This window comes from Glarea lozoyensis (assembly GCF_000409485.1).
Source record: "Glarea lozoyensis ATCC 20868 chromosome Unknown GLAREA18, whole genome shotgun sequence".
Taxonomy (NCBI): Eukaryota; Fungi; Ascomycota; class Leotiomycetes; order Helotiales; family Helotiaceae; genus Glarea; species Glarea lozoyensis.
The window spans coordinates 618,839-635,823 of NW_007360992.1; the positions used below are offsets into that span (position 1 = coordinate 618,839).

General features: G+C 45.6%; 4 protein-coding genes across 4 annotated transcripts; 3 read left to right on the forward strand and 1 right to left on the reverse strand.

Moving 5' to 3' along the window:
- Positions 1–428: 428 nt before the first annotated feature.
- GLAREA_12440 (uncharacterized protein) lies at positions 429–2,132 on the forward strand (the record flags this gene model as incomplete). The annotated part of the gene is made up of 1 exon (XM_008083222.1): positions 429–2,132. One exon carries the CDS (start codon positions 429–431, stop codon positions 2,130–2,132), a length of 1,704 nt encoding a protein of 567 aa, XP_008081413.1.
- A 5,270-nt stretch (positions 2,133–7,402) lies between these two features.
- On the reverse strand, positions 7,403–8,935 carry GLAREA_12441 (uncharacterized protein; the record flags this gene model as incomplete). Its single annotated transcript, XM_008083223.1, has 4 exons — positions 7,403–7,838; positions 7,894–8,101; positions 8,195–8,266; positions 8,314–8,935. 4 exons carry the CDS (start codon positions 8,933–8,935, stop codon positions 7,403–7,405), a joined length of 1,338 nt encoding a protein of 445 aa, XP_008081414.1.
- A 696-nt stretch (positions 8,936–9,631) lies between these two features.
- On the forward strand, positions 9,632–10,837 carry GLAREA_12442 (uncharacterized protein; the record flags this gene model as incomplete). The annotated part of the gene is made up of 1 exon (XM_008083224.1): positions 9,632–10,837. One exon carries the CDS (start codon positions 9,632–9,634, stop codon positions 10,835–10,837), a length of 1,206 nt encoding a protein of 401 aa, XP_008081415.1.
- A 2,798-nt stretch (positions 10,838–13,635) lies between these two features.
- On the forward strand, positions 13,636–16,388 carry GLAREA_12443 (uncharacterized protein; the record flags this gene model as incomplete). Its single annotated transcript, XM_008083225.1, has 4 exons — positions 13,636–13,859; positions 13,915–14,469; positions 14,557–15,770; positions 15,802–16,388. 4 exons carry the CDS (start codon positions 13,636–13,638, stop codon positions 16,386–16,388), a joined length of 2,580 nt encoding a protein of 859 aa, XP_008081416.1.
- Positions 16,389–16,985: the final 597 nt, after the last annotated feature.

The following is a 16,985-nucleotide window of genomic DNA, read 5'->3' on the forward strand; positions in this document are numbered from 1 at the left end:
ACCCTTATCTTGGCCTTGCGCTCAATCATGTATTAATTCGACGCCATGTATGGTTGGAATCGGGTGGTTGCATGGTCTCGGCTTCTAAAGGAGAGTGATCTAAAAAGGGGGCTAGTTGATTCGCTTGAATAAAGTGGATACGTCTTCGGGTAATGCCAGCGAGTGCTGCTTTTGTCCGGCTCTCCAATCAAACCTCTAGCAAGGGCAACGCGCTTTCAAGGCGCGGATGCTCATACCTTATGGACGTGGTAGCATGTGCCATCACCCAGACACCCGACTTGTTTTGCTACTTCTTCCCAGAATCCACAAGATCATGATACGGACTGCTGGTACCCATAGCTGTACCCTATATCCCTTCTCACAGTAATAAGGTTACCACTTCAACTAAAGGGCAATCCTCGTCAATCAACAACGCGAATGTAGCTCTAATGTGGTCGAAGAAGTCGGGGGATTGGGAAGACAGGCTAAATAACGGATGGCGGCCTGATGCTTCTCGATCAGCAGCATGGCTCTGGGAGCAGAACAAGTCATACAAACGCAAACTGACAACTCTGGGTATCCCTTGGACACTGGCGGAAGATGATGGGTATTTGCGCAGGAAGCCTACGGGTTCACTTGCTTCCCTCGAGCGTTTGCCCAAGGAAGACCGTGTTTGTACAGAGAACAGTGTTGGCACTGTTGTTTACCAACAGAAAGCGCCGTCTGTAAAAGAGGAGGCCAAGCTAGAGGACACATCTTTCAACAGATGTGATGATAAAGATGCAGCCCTACCCAATGCAACAGAAACCCGACCAGTGATCCGGCCTCAGATAACAAATATCACTATCCCACCGCCAGTATATCCAGCAGCTCCACCGTCACCTGATGTAGAATCTCCTCAGAGAAAAGAAAATTTTGTTGATAGCTCTGTAGATCATACAGATAATAGTTCCCAAACTTCAGTCGAGACTTCTCATCCACCGCCTGAACAGGCGGTCGATCCAATGTTGACACCTTTCGAAATTTTGTGGAAGCGCTACCAGAGACAACGAATCAATACTTGGACGCTACGAGCAGAAGTCCACAGGGCTCGAAGCAAATTGAGAGGTATTCAACAAATGAAGGCGGCCGCGGACGATGCGTTTTTTCGGCTTGCGACGGCGGAGATCCTTCTGGGTCCGAACCCTGGTGCAAGATCCTCGAGTTTGCACCAGAAGAAGTTACAGGATCTGATGCAGGAATGTCAAGCTCTTCGCGATGAGTACGGGCCGCTCGAAAACGACTGCACTCTTCTTGAAGAGCGCCTCAGCAGGGAAGAATCAAAGCAAAACGAGCTCGAAGAAGAGTTTCACACGCGCCTGGAGCAGCGACTCCCTGAACTGCAAAATGGACCTATAGCAAAAAATCTTCGCGAAAAATCTCCTATTCCAGAAGCTAAAATTGGAGATCTTGGGGTTACCAACCTTCATCCACTAGCGGAACAATTTTTGTTCAAGTTAGGAGACTTTTATATGTTGGATGAACAATACAACGATATGATAGATGAAAGGCAATACCTCGAAGAGGAGAGCGCGAGACTACGAAACGTCAACATGTCTCTGGTGCCAAGTGACCAAGACTTTTTGAACGAGTTCGAAACAGAGGAGCAGAAACTGGCTCAGAGACTTAACGCTCTTGAAAGCGAGATTGAAATAATGCGAAAGGACTGTCTTGCAAGAGGACTCATAGATGAATTCGACGAGCCAACGTCAATGATGAGCCAAGAAAAATCTCATTTCAAAGCAGAGAAAGATTTGAATCCCAACAACAACGTGTCTGAATATGCCAAATTTCCCGTCCTACTACCTCGTCCTGGTAGTAAACCGGAGATTGAGGTCGATATAGAGTCTGTGGAAGAAGACAAGCCACAAAGTCGTGTCAATCAGTGGTTATTAGATCAGCTTCGAAGCTCGCCTTTGGATGTCAGACTGCTTGCTAGCACATTTGAGAAAGAGGGGGGAGGAGAACCAAATGATCGGTGGCAATTCCACGTGTTGTCTGTCTGGTTTAGAGACGAAACTCTCTACAGCACCGCTGCTTTCGGGGCATATTCGTCGAGTTTGACGACACATGCACCGCCTCGATCGAGCAATTCTTCAAATTATCATTTTTAAAGTGGTTCGACCACTCGTCGACTGCTCATGCAATTATTGGTGTGTTAAGGCGACATTTTGGAACCCCGAATTAGAGCTTTGCTATGGCTCAATCCTGCAAACGAGTTGATCTCACTTCTCTACTATCTTTGTTCTTTTTCCTTTCCTGTACGATTCTATTCACCCTCTTCTTCTTCCTCCTGTGGAGTTTTGCAGTTTATTGGCGCGGAGTTATGGGTATAGATTGCAGTTTTGCGTATTGTTAGCATTTGATACCCCTTGCAGACGGATGGCAAGTGTAACTATATTTTTAGATGGATTTCATTTGTCGAGTTGGATTTTTAGGTTTTCTATCTGCTCTTATTGTCCATATAAATAATATGTTACTTTGACGAATTTCCTGCGTCAACGGAGTTTTCTGGGATTAGACTCTTGGCTAGGACAGGTGTGAGCGTTGTAGGATGTAATGGAGTCTCAATTCTAAACTGGGCGGTTTGTCTCTCGATGTATTTCTTGGTTTTTTCGATGAATTATCGATGAATTGGGGCTGGTCATTGTGACATTCTCGAAATTTGCGGGGTATCATTTTTATATTGAAACGTCAAATCTCAAATTCGTTTTTCTCCTGTTGACCTAAAAATACTGCACAATTGAGCCGTCTCGACAATCTGGTTCAATTGACCAAACGATCGGCAGAAGTTCATTCCCAGCAGTTTGGTCGCAAAACCACTTGCATCTTTACCCCCACTTTATCCCCAATCCCTCCCCCACGCCGTTTCTTATGCATCAAGTATTTCCAGAATTACGGACCGCCCGTCAGATGGTCAAGGCTCAAAGTCATTGCTGAGATGATGTGGATCAAGACATGCCGGGCGATGACTTGCATTGTCAAACATTGCAATATCAAAAATTCTTGTGTTACAGTGAGACGAAGACGACAACCCCGTGATTCCATTCAAAAGGGCGATTTCATTTTCAGCCTAGCTCTATAATGTCCAACCATAAGAAGCCGATTGTAAGCTTCAGCCTTGTCAATATTGCGTACCACCAAGACCTCGCCCGAACGAACACACGCAAGGCACAAAGTCGTATAGAATAGACGGACACCCCATGGATTTTCAGCCCGGAGACCAACACCCAGACAGCCTCAAAACAAACAACCTCGGCGATCTCCATGGCCTAGGCGAACCTACTATTCCTTACATCTACCAACAAGACTTCACATCAGTGAAGAGTCACGTAGGCAACAGTCCCCTTGAACATCTACCTAATTAATCGCCTCCCCATTCGAACTCCAATCCTGTAGAGATAGTGTTGACGTACTTGCAAGCCTCGTTGTAAGCGTCAACCTCTACTCTCCTATCAGCTTACTCGCATGATGTCGCTTGCGTTCACGTCGTTGCACAACATGCTGCACTTCGGTTACACACTCCGCCAAGAGCGGTGCGGATTTCTGAGCACAGCGCCGCCCTTGGATAGGTGTGCTATGCGTTAGGTCTCGGAGTCCGATGTCGACGAATGGGGATATGTGGTGTTAAGATATGTGGGATTTGAGAGTAGGGGCAAGGTACGTTTGCGGCGTGTCGCGAAGTTGAGTCAATGTGATGACATATCGGGATTAGTAGGCCAGGAAATGCATTTCAAGCGGGATACGTCTTTTAAATCATAATAACATTGTCGTGAGATGTTTAGATTGAAGATGATTTATGTCATCTTTTTGTTTCGAAGATGGATATCATGATCTTATGTATATTTAAGATTTTATTCTCAAACTTTGAATGGGCTGTCTGAAAGATCTGTATGATTATATAGATCCAATAACTTATTGACAGTCCTCTTTTTCTCTCAAAACATTCTCCATCTTGTAGATCGCAGTGAATTCCAGTCAGTACCTACAGGTAGGTTCTATATGCAACTACAAGCGAAGCCTCGCTTAGCTCATGGTTGGACTTAGAAGTATCACCTTAACCTATGTGATGCGGGGCCTGAATCGTTCAGGAAGCAATGTAGCAATACTGAGGTTAAATTATGGATTGTGCAGTTTTCAGTTTCAATCTAACTAAATCACTAGGTAGCCCCTTACTCTCCAGGTCTTTTGCGAGGGAGCTGTGGGAGAAAAGGATGAAATAGAAATTTCTTTTCCCGATCAAACATCAACCAAACTTCTGCAAAAATATCTACAAGTCTAAAGATTCAAGGAATCATGTTTCAAACGTTTGAAATGCCAACAAAGTCCTTGCATCGTTCAACGTATTTCTTTACGGACCGAAATAATTAAGCGAGCTGTTTCAGGTGTTTGAGCTCCAAACTCTATTACGTATAATCGAAAGGGCAAGGTGCATACTCCTACATCTATCAATAGTTTATTGCAGTAGTTAGGCCTCAATGCAAATGCAGTGTTACATGTGTGGTGATTCAGAACTGACCAGAAATGAAGCCATTCCCCTGACGGGTGGGGGATCTTTGACACGTTTACGAAATACGGTCTTGAATTATATCTCAATATATACTTGGCATGCGTAGATAGTATGTTTTTTGAGAACCGGAAGTCTCAATGGACAGCTGGAAAGTTGGGTTTGTAAATTCTTACCTCACCAGTTACGCTGTAGTCGAAGTCTCTGGATCTATAGATTAATTCATGCACCCATAAAGACTTGGAAGACACAAATAAACTTTCTTAACTACCGAGAATAACTGGCTTTACACCCCCTACTTCCTTTGAAAAGTCGGTATAAGGGCACTTGTTGCCAATTCATCTATTTCCCGTTCGGAACGTAAACATACCTTTCGATTCCCTTCGATATCCTGCCCGAACAACACAGAGCCTCATGCCATCGAACAGCGACCAGTGGGATTATAATGAAATTACCGAGAAGAGTCGGTGTAGAACCCATTGTTGCACAACCTTTGCATCCTTTGCTCAACGTGGGCTTACTTCAGCCACCCAAGTCCCGTAGTTATCGTGAACATTTGCCAACCCGGAGCTATTTCCTCTTAATGTGATAGAATAGCCGCCACTTACGTTGATTCAGGTACTCAATTTGAAACGACACTCATAAAGTATAGATCTCAGTTCTGTCTAAAAGTAGCGAGAAGAAAGTATGGGCAGAAACAAAGCTCAGTTCGGTTACCGACCAAAAGTCAAATATATGAAATGTAAAGAACCTACTCCAATAACGGTAGCAGACTGGCTAGGTGGTCCAACTACCATCCGCATAACAAATACATTCATTTCGTTGGGTATTGCCATTTCTCGACTACTGTCACACGAAATTTAAAACTCACGACCTAGCCAATTTCGCTATGGTAACCCCGGCATTCAGAAGATTCATCATTCCTCCCAGCATCGCACAACAGCATAAGCACGGCACCGGAAATATATCCCTTAGTTCCGTTCCTTAACTGCACATTTCTATCACAATGACCTGATCGCAACCAGCGTGGTTCCTGTATCAAAGTTACCGGTAAGAAATTCAACCACATACAATCACTCATGTCAAATTTGACAACACCAACAACATTCTACCCCAAGAGCAAATATCATAGCGCAAACCCAACAAATATCCAACCTCCCGATATATGATAAACCTCCCCATTACGAGTTCTCGAACCAACAAAACAGCGCTTATGCTGCACGCACCCAACGAGAAGACTCATTCCCCGCATGCGGTGCCACCCACCGTGTACCGAAAACGAACGGAAGTGCATGAAAACCCCATGGCACAATGTTAATCCCCATGCAAAACCCGAGAATAAATGCTCGAAGGCGCTTTGTGGCTGGCTGGAGACAGTGATTCTTGGGATTGGTGAAGAAGTTCGTGATATGCGTTGAAGGTTGATAGTACGGACTGTTTGAGTATCTTTTCGGATGGGAAAAGAGTTGTGAATTGCTACCGACTTTTGGCTCTATTCTGATAAGGAGTCTATTCGAGAAAGATGTTTGAAGAAACAATCATGACAACCAGAGGGTCAACTATACTTTCAAAACAAACCACGAAAACCACAATCTTACATCCCCCAAAATACCCGTATCAACTCCTCCCCATCCCAGCATCACCAATCCATCACATGTCCACCACCAACCCCACCAACAAACGCAATTGCCCACGCCCACATGCCTGAAGATATCGCATCAGGTTCTCATGCATACGCCCCCTGGCAGGGACGGCCCGTATAGTGGGCCTCTACTAAGACACCACTCTGTGGCACACGTCGCGGCAAAGTGAGGCTTGCGAAGGCGGGGGTGTCTAGGGCAGCGAGTTGCGATAAAGAATTGCTGGATTAGGAAGTTCGGGTTGGCGTGTGATTGGTGTTATTGGGGGAAGATTTCAATTGCCGAGATGAGTTCGTGGTGTTGCTTTCTGTAGATGGGGGTGGGTTTGATGGGATGTAGATTATGTTATCATTGTATAAATGAAATGGCTGCTGATGCTTTGAAAACTCATTTACGATCGATTGCGAATTACGTTTGGGTTCAAAATATTCCGTGAGCAGAAGAGGTCCCAAAAAGTCGACCAGACAGCTGCAAAGTGAAGCATGAGCTCGATGTACTGTAGGTGATCGCGCAGCTGAAATGCGCACCAGTTGGGAAGAGCATATCTTTAGATATCATGCACGCCGGCATAAATATAGTCTCTGCTTGCCCAAAGGAAGACGTGCTAAAGCAGCAGGATCTCGGTGAATTGATTTAGGGGGGAGATTTACTTACAGCGGAAAATGACTCGTGCCAGTTAATTTGTTTGAGATAAATCACCACATGAGAAAAGCTTCAGCAAACCATATGAACGAAATATTCATGAGGTCAGTAGCAAGGAGCTATCTGATTTGCAAAGCCGGCCCATTTTCGAGGAAGTAAGCTGAAGATATATACTAAACTGGGCTAAATTTTGACCTAAATATGATCATCAACACAACTGATCGAATCTCATTGCAATGGAACCAGCTCCTAGTTTCCAGATATGCAAGGAATCATTTGTGTACATTTGATCTAAGATTCCATTCCTATCGAGAAAGTAGACTAACCGAGGAGTGTACAAATGAATATATACTGTTAGACAATAGACTGTAGCGTAGAACAATGGCCGTCAGAAGATACTATCAACGGAATGCCTGATCGAGATATAGGATCTTCCAATCGAAGCTAGATCCTGAGATAAGCCTCCAATGACTATTAAATAACATGACAGTGGCTTGAAAATAGCTCCAACATGGTGCAACGTATGAACTGAAAGCTTCGAGAAGCAATTGCAGTAGACAATTTCGAGAAGCGAGAATTCGATCTTCGCGAAACATCATCGTCGAGGTCGTCGGGTCTCTTTCCCTTTCCTATGTCCACTCGAACTGGATGGCTTACTTCCCTTTTCTGGTTTGTGATTTGTGGGTTTTTGAATCGGTTGGGACTGTGGACGGACATAGGAGTTTGCGTTCAAGGTAGACAGCCAGTCTTTCTCCACCATGCCGATTTTCAAGACGCGTACGTAATTTTCAATTGTGTATATCTTGCTGTAATTCAGTCGTGAAAAGGCGCCGAGATCTCCTTCTGGTCCTTCCTGTTCCCTTCTGACCTTGATAGGATCCTTGGTGAGATTCTCTCTTACGATTGTATCGTCATTCGCAACATACGAGTACTCTAGTGGGCACTTGTCGCTAGTGTATATAATTGTATGCTGATGTCTTTCTGGGAGATTTGCTTTCAGTGTCGCTTGGCCATTGTAAGTGTGAATTGGGCTATTTAGTTAGCAGACGCCAATTAGGCTTGTGACATGATATAATTCAAACTCACGAGCATATGCTATTCCCATAGCCTTCCCTCATCACAACAAAACGTCGAATCTCGCTGTATACCCCTTGCTCCAACCAAACAGTACTGTAATGCGTACCGTTCCGAGTTCCACCCATTGAAGTCTTAGCGGGTTCCGTCCAGAGCATCATAAACACCCTCCCAACACGCCAAAACTTCCGTTGATCTTTATCAGAAACTACGCGATAACCTTGATAAAGTCAGCAGTCCACACTTTTATGATTCCCAACCTCATAAACCACCAGCACTCAGACGTCGATGGCTATTGAAGAGAAAAGCTTACGAGGATCTAATTGCTCTCGATCTGCGGAAGTTGTTGGGTTTCTGATAATGTTTTGTGGCGTATCGGAATATTCTAAACGAATGTCAACTTGGCGACGCAGTCCCCATATCAGGACACACCTTCTTCGGGCACTGCAGCCGAACTACTCAGAGACATGTCGTTAAACGCAGTTGATAATCCATCGCCCTGGTTATAATAGCCACTTTCGTAGCTTCTATTGCCATAGTTATTGCTCTGCGAGGCATATTGATATTGAGAAGAGCCACTCGAAGACCCATACGCGTTATAACTGCTACTAGTCGAAGCTTTTGACAATGAAGATGTCAGCTGAGGGGAGAAGGTGACCATTGCTCCACCGGAACTTGTAGCTTGCCCCGTAGGTGACGCGACTGTGTAGTTGTCCGAATTGGAGGATGATGTCTGGTAATCTCGTGCGTTGGCGTTGCTAGGATAGTCATCTCTTGATTGTCGAGTTGTGGAATAATAGTTGTCCTCGATATGGGGAGCTACACTGGATAATGAAGTGGATGAGTTGGAGGTATCGTTCAGCGATACATTGTCGCGCGAGCTGCGAGGTGTCTCCTCTTGCTGTGAAGAGCTTTGGGGATAGGAACGCTCAATTTGGCCGGCTGCGTTGGTCCTGCTATAATACCCGCCTCTCTCATGCCAGCTCCACTCGGAGCTTCCTCGACTCTTTTCAACATTCTTCCCTTTGCTGCTGGTAGTCCTTGAAGGGCCCATTGTGCAAGAAGAGATACAGGAACATAGGAGGTGATCTTTTATGGTACCAGGAAATGAAATAGGGCTGCGTTAGCCATGCTCCATCGTGTCTGCTTAAGAGACATATCAATGAGTACTTTTGACGCAGCATTTGCCGTCGACTTCACTGCACCTCGTCGAAACCGGTACATTATAGCGCCATTGCCCCCTTACCCACACCTTCAAGATAGAGAGGGGTGTATGTTGATGATCCGTTGCGCAAGTATCCTGTAAAAGTGGTTCATTAGGCCGCTTCTCAATAACATGTTGCATCGCTGCTTTAGTGGGCTAGGATACGTTAATCTAGGAGTGTTTGTCGGGCACCTTTCCGGCTCTACTCAAACTAATGGATAAACCACTATATACGTAGATGGCTTCCGTGCCCATCTTAGATTTCTACAACTTCTCAATCATCGCAGTTGCTTGTTGGAAGACATTCGTTACACACCTGGACGCAGCTTGCGACAATTGAGTCGACGAAAGGATAACAACCATGCTGCCCAAGACGAGCCTAATCCAAGGCCTGTAATATTGGGCCGGAATTCCGATTCCAATCGGTTGAAGGTAGGACGAGCTATGCTACGTGGACATCGGGGTGGCATCCTGTGAGCTGACAGCAATTGCAGCGTGGCGAGACAAAGCAAATCATCCGAAGATACATCGATACAACCTGGCAATATGGTGTTTTCTGCGACGACTAATAAAGTCAGGTGGACTTCCAGAGAGTTAAAACACTTCGAAGACCTAGATGATATCGAAACGAGATGGTCGGGAATAGACATCCCAGTTGTGGATCCATTGCGCATGTTGACGTTGATGCAAGGATTGAAATCCATCGCCACCCAACAGATGGACGTTACCAACGCTCAGATTGAATTTCGAGAGAAAAGACGAAAAGCATCATTCCAGCGAGAAGTAGTATCGAACTGTGATGCCAAATTTATGAAGGTGTTGCAAAAGCTTGTAGTAAGTGGTTGTCGACAGGAGGGAGACATTGTCGAAAACCTCCAGGGCTTAGTAGCTGAATGCCAGGCAGCACGCGACGAGCTAGGTCCACTTGAACAAGATGTTATTGAAGCCGAATTGAGATGGGAGGGTCAAACATGGAGTCTTCGTCAAGCCGAAACTTTTGTTTATCAGCATTTTGAGACCGAGTTCCAAAAGGCTGCTCTCTACCCGCCAGCATCTCAGAGCACTGATTTTAGCGAAGAGAGCTCGCACTCGGAGTTCCCAAACGGAGATATGGAGTATCAGGAGAGTAAACACGCTTCTCTATTATCAAAATCCAATGAGAGTGGTGCCATACCAGACCATACGAAAGCGTGGTCTGATGGAAGTGGGGATTTTCCAAATTCGAATTCGATCAACCAAAAGTCTTCATCCCGGAACCGGGTTGCAGGCTATGAGTGTTACACCCATTTTCCTGGAGAAGACGGCGCTCAAGGTCCACTTGAAAGTACCGACTCTCTCAGCTGCGTTCAGGAACAATCTGGAGAAAAGGGTGAGATCGCTGCAGATGCACCATTTTTAGAGCGCTCTCAACACAGGGGCGACCTCTATCATAGTTTGCTGACAGATTTCGCCTCAAAAAGAGACAGAATAAACAAATGGATTCAAAATAATGTTCTAGAATCTCGGCTTGAGGCTACCTCAGTTTTCACAACCTTGAAGGACAAGCTAGCCATGGAAAAGTTAGACATCCCATCTAATTGGGCACAATTAGGTGAGGCATTCTTCTCTGATTCTTCAATTCCAGAGACTTCTCCATGGAGCGACCTTGGTACCAAAGCTCTACTTTATTCAAGATCACTTGGCAATGAAGTGATCCAAGTCAGATCGTGGGTTACCAGAGAAATTTTGCTAATCCGGCAGAGTAACTTTTAGTCGTTGCGTTTTGGGACAGTGACATAGCGGCGTTGCCCCACGAATTTTATCGCCATTCAGCAGAAACAAGCACACTTTCTTCTTAATCGGCGAAGGACAAGAGTCCGAGCCGATCTTATGCTGGAGTGTATCGAGCTGAAGGTGTTCGTCGGACCATCTAATCCTTCCGATGTGACGATGGGTAAAACGTACGACATGTTTTTGGGTCCAGATTTCCATTGCGCATTGGCAATGAGACTTCGCGTCGTGATTTGAAGACAGGTTTTTTGCAGGTTCAGTGGTAAGAACGGGTGGTCCCCAGGAAAGAGACCTCCCAGAGCCTGTCAACGGCACAACCCTCGACCAGTCCAAGGCTGGTGACACGCATAACATGTCGTACCCGATATGTAGTTGATGAATAATTGAAGACAGGTTTAATATGCACTGTGCTTGAATTTATTCCCTACATCTGACGAAGCAGTGTGCATCGGGAAGAATTCCGCAAAGAGCGTCTAGAAGACCACCATAAGACTGCCTGTTATAGCATGATCCCCACAGATCCTTCTCAGGTTGCTGGACAAGCGATTCGCCCAAAAAGAAGATGCCCAGGAGGGCGTGTGCCAATGAAACACATATAGGGTCATGGAGGGACGGAATGTGATATTGATGAGCTGGCGGGAGAACACGATTGTCTTCGAGACATAACGGGTCGGGCCGCCACAATCTGTCCGCAATGATCGACTGAGGTCCAGTCCAGCATTCTATCATGTTCTGTAGGAGGACAAAAGGGGGTAAAGTGCAACTTTGAGCAGCCAGCTGAGTTACCCCCTGAGAAGGGTTGACATGATGCAGAGCTCGATGGAGAAGGAACGAACAATTGTGTTTCCACACAACCGTATAGTCATTAGGCAATGAGCTGACATATGGGCGACGTTAATTGGCGCTGAATATTCGTGGTGGATTGAGGTGTTGTGTCCGGAGCTTGCGCTCAGGCCCAAATTGCTCGCTGCATTAGGGTTGGGAGACTATCAAATCGCCATTTTGGGAATATCTGAAAGCTGTACGGAGTTTTGTTCGTCCTGATGTGACGACAACGAACGCTTTGGGCGAAATGGTCCGTTGCGGAGAATATATTGTTGGTTCGGCTCAATAATGTTTCGATTGACATGCAGCTGCTTCTACATTTCCGACGGTTTCGAGCATGAGTTTTCTCAAGTAGCAACTGCTGAACATGTAATCCATCCTAAGCGTATTGGATAGTGTCTGTCATGTTGAAGTAAAAATGTTCTTTGGCACCGAGATGTTTTACCAGGTTTGTTCTAGTCCATCGTGAAATGACGGTTGGGATTAATAAGAATCGTTTTTCCTGCTCTTGAGTTCAACGACCTTTTCGCGTGACAACTTCTTCATGTTCTATTCGCATCCAGTGAACACAATGGATACGATTGATACCAAACTTTGCAGAAAAATCGGGCGGGTGTAGTTGAATGGAGATAAATCATGTAGGTGAGGCCAAGATTAAGTCGTGACACACTGACAATGTTTGGATATTTTTGCTTTTGGACATGGAACAACCTTTCGCCGAAGAAGCAAGCAACCTCCAACCACAACTTATGACCTTGAAATGTGGTGCGATTGTCACCGGTAGACCATGCATTTCTGGAACTAACCAATCTGGACTATGGATTGCTTCTACGACTTGTGCACTTTGTTCTAGGTCTATATTCGATCGAGATGAAGAGTCCAGCAAAGGCATTATTGCTTAGAAGATTTACATACTATTAAAATCGCCATGTGTATCGGCGTTATAGCTTACATTTAAGCTTAATTCATTGGTGGCATTGATTACATTGTTGGCCTACAAGCATGTATGTGATTGATGGGTAGATCAATACTTTACCTACCTAGGTCATTTTCACCAGTCACAGAACCACAGTGCCACACAACGAATGTAAATCGTGAATTGAAAAACAATGAAGAATAATAATTAAATAGTTCTTCGTCTTCCAAGAGGGAAAGAAGAATGTTGTCGTGCTTACACGTACTCTCACTTGACTTAGTGGTATTTGTTGTTGATACAGTCTGAAAAGAGATACTTGGACCACCTGAGAAAGTTCGCTTGCTCCCAATTTACCTAAATGAACCCCTAATTTTTCGCTTCATATCAAGCCGACGAATTCCATATTCCATTTGTATTACTCGGTACTGCCTACAGTATATCCTTTACATGTGAACTTTAGTAGTCGGAGATAAATATTTAAATCCGAAAACGCCAACTTCAAAGTCTTCATCCATCCAGATAAAGCTTCTTCACGTCAAATCTGAAACTCATTCTTATGCTTAATTCATGGATTGACAACGCCTCAATTTTATTTATAATATGGAGCCAATAAGCATACGGCGTTAAGAGCCGCGCTCGTTTCAGCCACTGAGATTGCGGTCACCGTGCAGCCCTACGGATTACTTCCCCATCTCCAACATCAGGAATGTTGGAAGGCCCAAAATCACGCCTGCAAATCAGATAAAACCAGGAACTTCACGTAAATCCTATGTCGCTGCAAGCCCCCAATCACTCAAAGCAGCCTACTCGTATCATGAAACCTGGGTATGGAGGTAACCACTGCAACCATGGGACTTCGCCTTATGATGGAGATCGTCAAACCGCAGCGCTGTGCCGCACCTCTATCCGCAGTGATGGTCAAATTTAAGGAATCGAAGTCCCGCTTTGGTAACTTCTAAGGTTCTAGAGCTCTGTCTCTTCATTTCATGAAGTTGATTTTTGAGCGACATACATTTCCTTTGTGTTGCCTCCTAATAAAATGACCACTGGTCCCCGGGATGACCAACGAGAAAGCCTACTACGAAATGCAGCTAGTTTAACGACATCAACACCATCGCCTGGGGGGGTTTATGGACATGAGATGGTGGATTTTGGGTCTGGGGATATTGGAATGCGGAGGACATCATACCCGCCAGCCTACGAGCCCTCAGTCCAACGAGATCATGGACGAGATGGGTCTTTTGGGCGATCTTCCATGAATAAGTGAGCCTACTTCCAAAGCTCTAAATATGGGGGATTGAGAGTTGACTGCTACTAGGGATCTTTCAACAAGGCAAATTCAAACAGAATCGATTCGATCCGGGGCGCCTTCAGTAATACACAATGCGTACCATCGTTTCATGCGATTTATCCTTCGATCCGGTACATGGGGCTCACATATAAATTACAAACCAGCCAACTCTGGAAAACAACCCGAAGATAATGAATTCAGTGGCTGGCGTGGAGGAATAGCCGCTGCTTGTGCAATCGCAGGAACAGTTCTGACACTCAATATCGTATTCTGCATCTACGGCGGCGCGGTTTCCAAGTCTGGAATGAAAATTGGGAGTCTCTACGAAGGAGATTGCGATACGGTCACGCGTGCTGATTCGGCTCTGCATATTGCAATCAATATTATGGCAACACTGTTGCTAGGTGCGAGCAATTATACGATGCAGTGTATCAGTTCTCCTACACGTCGTGAGATTGATAGGGCACATGCTCGCGGGAAATATCTTGATATTGGGATACCTAGCATAAGGAATCTTTCCGGAAGGAGGAAGCATATTCTATTCTGGTTGCTAGTGGTGTCTAGTGTGCCTCTTCATTTTTTGTACGTTTTCCTTTCATGCAAACCACAATTGTTGGTGATGCGTGGCGATGCAAATGTCAATCTACTGTCATATTAACAACGAAGTAGGTGGAATTCTGCTGTCTTTACGACAACCCAAGAAATTGATTACAAGGTCGCCGTTGTAACGCCAAGTTTTCTGGAATCCAATAATCCCATCAACTGCTCGCTAGAGGTTAGTCCGGTGTATAGCGCGGCATATAATAAAATTGACCTAGCTTATGATAATGGTCCAATCGACGGGAATAAGACGAAATACTACCAAGAGTACAATAGAACAGTCGCTTATTACCCCTCCAAGGGCAAAATTCCATGGTATCAGCTAGATGCATGTCCGATTTTGACAGAGATGAGAGCCAATGCCACGCAAAATCTCTTGACACGTTTGAGTACTACAGAGTGTATTAACAAATATGGAACAACAAGTACGAGACTCGCTAAAGTGGGTCATGTTCTAGCTGTAACAAAACCAAGACCCGAAAATGACAATTCGACTGTACTGTTCCAATTCAACTTTCAGACATACATCTCCAACATCACAGGAAACAACTGGGTCTGTGGCCCTCGAAATCTAATCGCAAACAACTACAAATGTTCTCCCAAAACCCTCGCTGGGGAAGCATCTTGGACACTTGGGAGACTCAATGCAAGCACCTCGAATCCATATCGATTAGCGGAATTAGACGAGTGGGAGATAGACCATTGTCTAGCGCTCGAAACTGACATTGGAGGAAAATGTATGCTTCAAGTTAGTATGGTTATCATGACTTTTGTCATCATTGCCAACGCCATCAAATTCACATGTATCATCTGGGTCATCAAAACAAGCACCGAACCAGTCCTCGCAACCATCGGCGACGGGATCTCCTCATTTCTCCAGCGTCCCGACCCCATCACAGCTGACCGTCCCTTTCTTACCAGACCCAAAGCCAGAAAATTCAGGCCCTTATCAGCCAAATATCCCGAAATGTGGACATCCAATTACACCAATCTACGCTGGTGGAAAGGACCCAGCAAAGCCCGCTGGTTCATCACGCTCACCCTGTGCATAATCGCCATCATATCAACCTGTATCTTACTTGGCACTGGAAACGAGAACTTCAAATCCAACGTCGACATCGCAGTATCAAACCCCTATTCCATAGGCTTCGGCGTCTACAACAAAGCCGCCACCGTAACCATCTTCGCCTTCAGCGACAGCGACGTCGTCTCACTCACAAAGTCCTCTTTCGACTCCAGCAAGAACCTCCTTCAAATGGTCGGCAAGTCCCTCTCTCCCCAATGTTGCTCAACCAATACTAACACCCATCCCAGCCGTAGCCAACATCCCGCAATTCATAGTCTCCTCCCTCTACTTCGCCTACAACACCATCTACACCTCGATGCACTCGGCCGCCGAATTCTCGCATTTCACACTAACCCGCAAAGCCCTGCGCACCACCCGTCCCCTCGGCGCCCAACGCTCTACATACTGGCTCTCCCTCCCCTGGACCTACTCCCTCCCTCTCGCCATCGCAAGCATGACACTCCATTTCCTCATCAGCGCCTCCCTCTTCATCGCGCGCACCGAGATCCTCGACCCGTCTAACGCCATCGAACCGATTTCGTACATGCAAGTCGGGTATTCGCCCTTGGCCATCCTGCTCGCGGTCATTTTCGGGAGTCTGATGGTCCTCGCTATGATCTTGAATGGGTTCAGGAAACTTGATCCGGGGTTGTTGGTCGGGAATAACAGTCTAGCGATCGCGGCGGCGTGTCAGCGGCCTGAGTGGGATTCGGATGCGCATTTGAGGGCGGTGAGGTGGGGGGTTGTGAGGGCGGCTACGGATGGGAGACCGGGCCATTGTGCTCTTTGTAGTGGGGAGGTTGAGGTGCCGAAGTTGGCGAAGAAGTATATTTGATACCCATTTGATTTTAAGAGTTGGAATTAGACTTTTGGTTCATTGTTGCGTGACGTGTTTTGTGTTATTGTGTAATTGTGATTATGGGTTCTCGCTTATCCTCGAGTTGCCCCTTTTCCAATGTCTTCTAAGGTTTACCTACTTCTTTCCTACCGCAACATTTGTGGAGAATGTGAAATTCGATGTGTATCTCCTGCCATATTAATATCGTAGCAGCCTGTATTGCCAGTCTCTGATTTAAGTTACTCCAAGTAGGAAAAAGTTGACTTTCTGTATGTTGTGTAAACATGAGCACAATGACTAACATGATATACAAATGCCAACAAGATTAACGAGTAGAGCAGGAGAGCCGGAAGATCTATATTTCACAAATCGAGAGACATACACACCTCGGTGTCTATATGTTACAAATCTACAACATGCAGGGTATCTTCCTGACAGATGCTCGCAATGAGTTTACCAAATTACAAGACCTGAAGAAGTGCGCACCGCGTTCCCGATTGGGGTGGGCCAATGAACATCTGATCAGATATGACAACAGCTTCCAAATACGATCTTCCTTTTGAGATCCAAAAGACTTCCTGGGCTTAGTAGCAT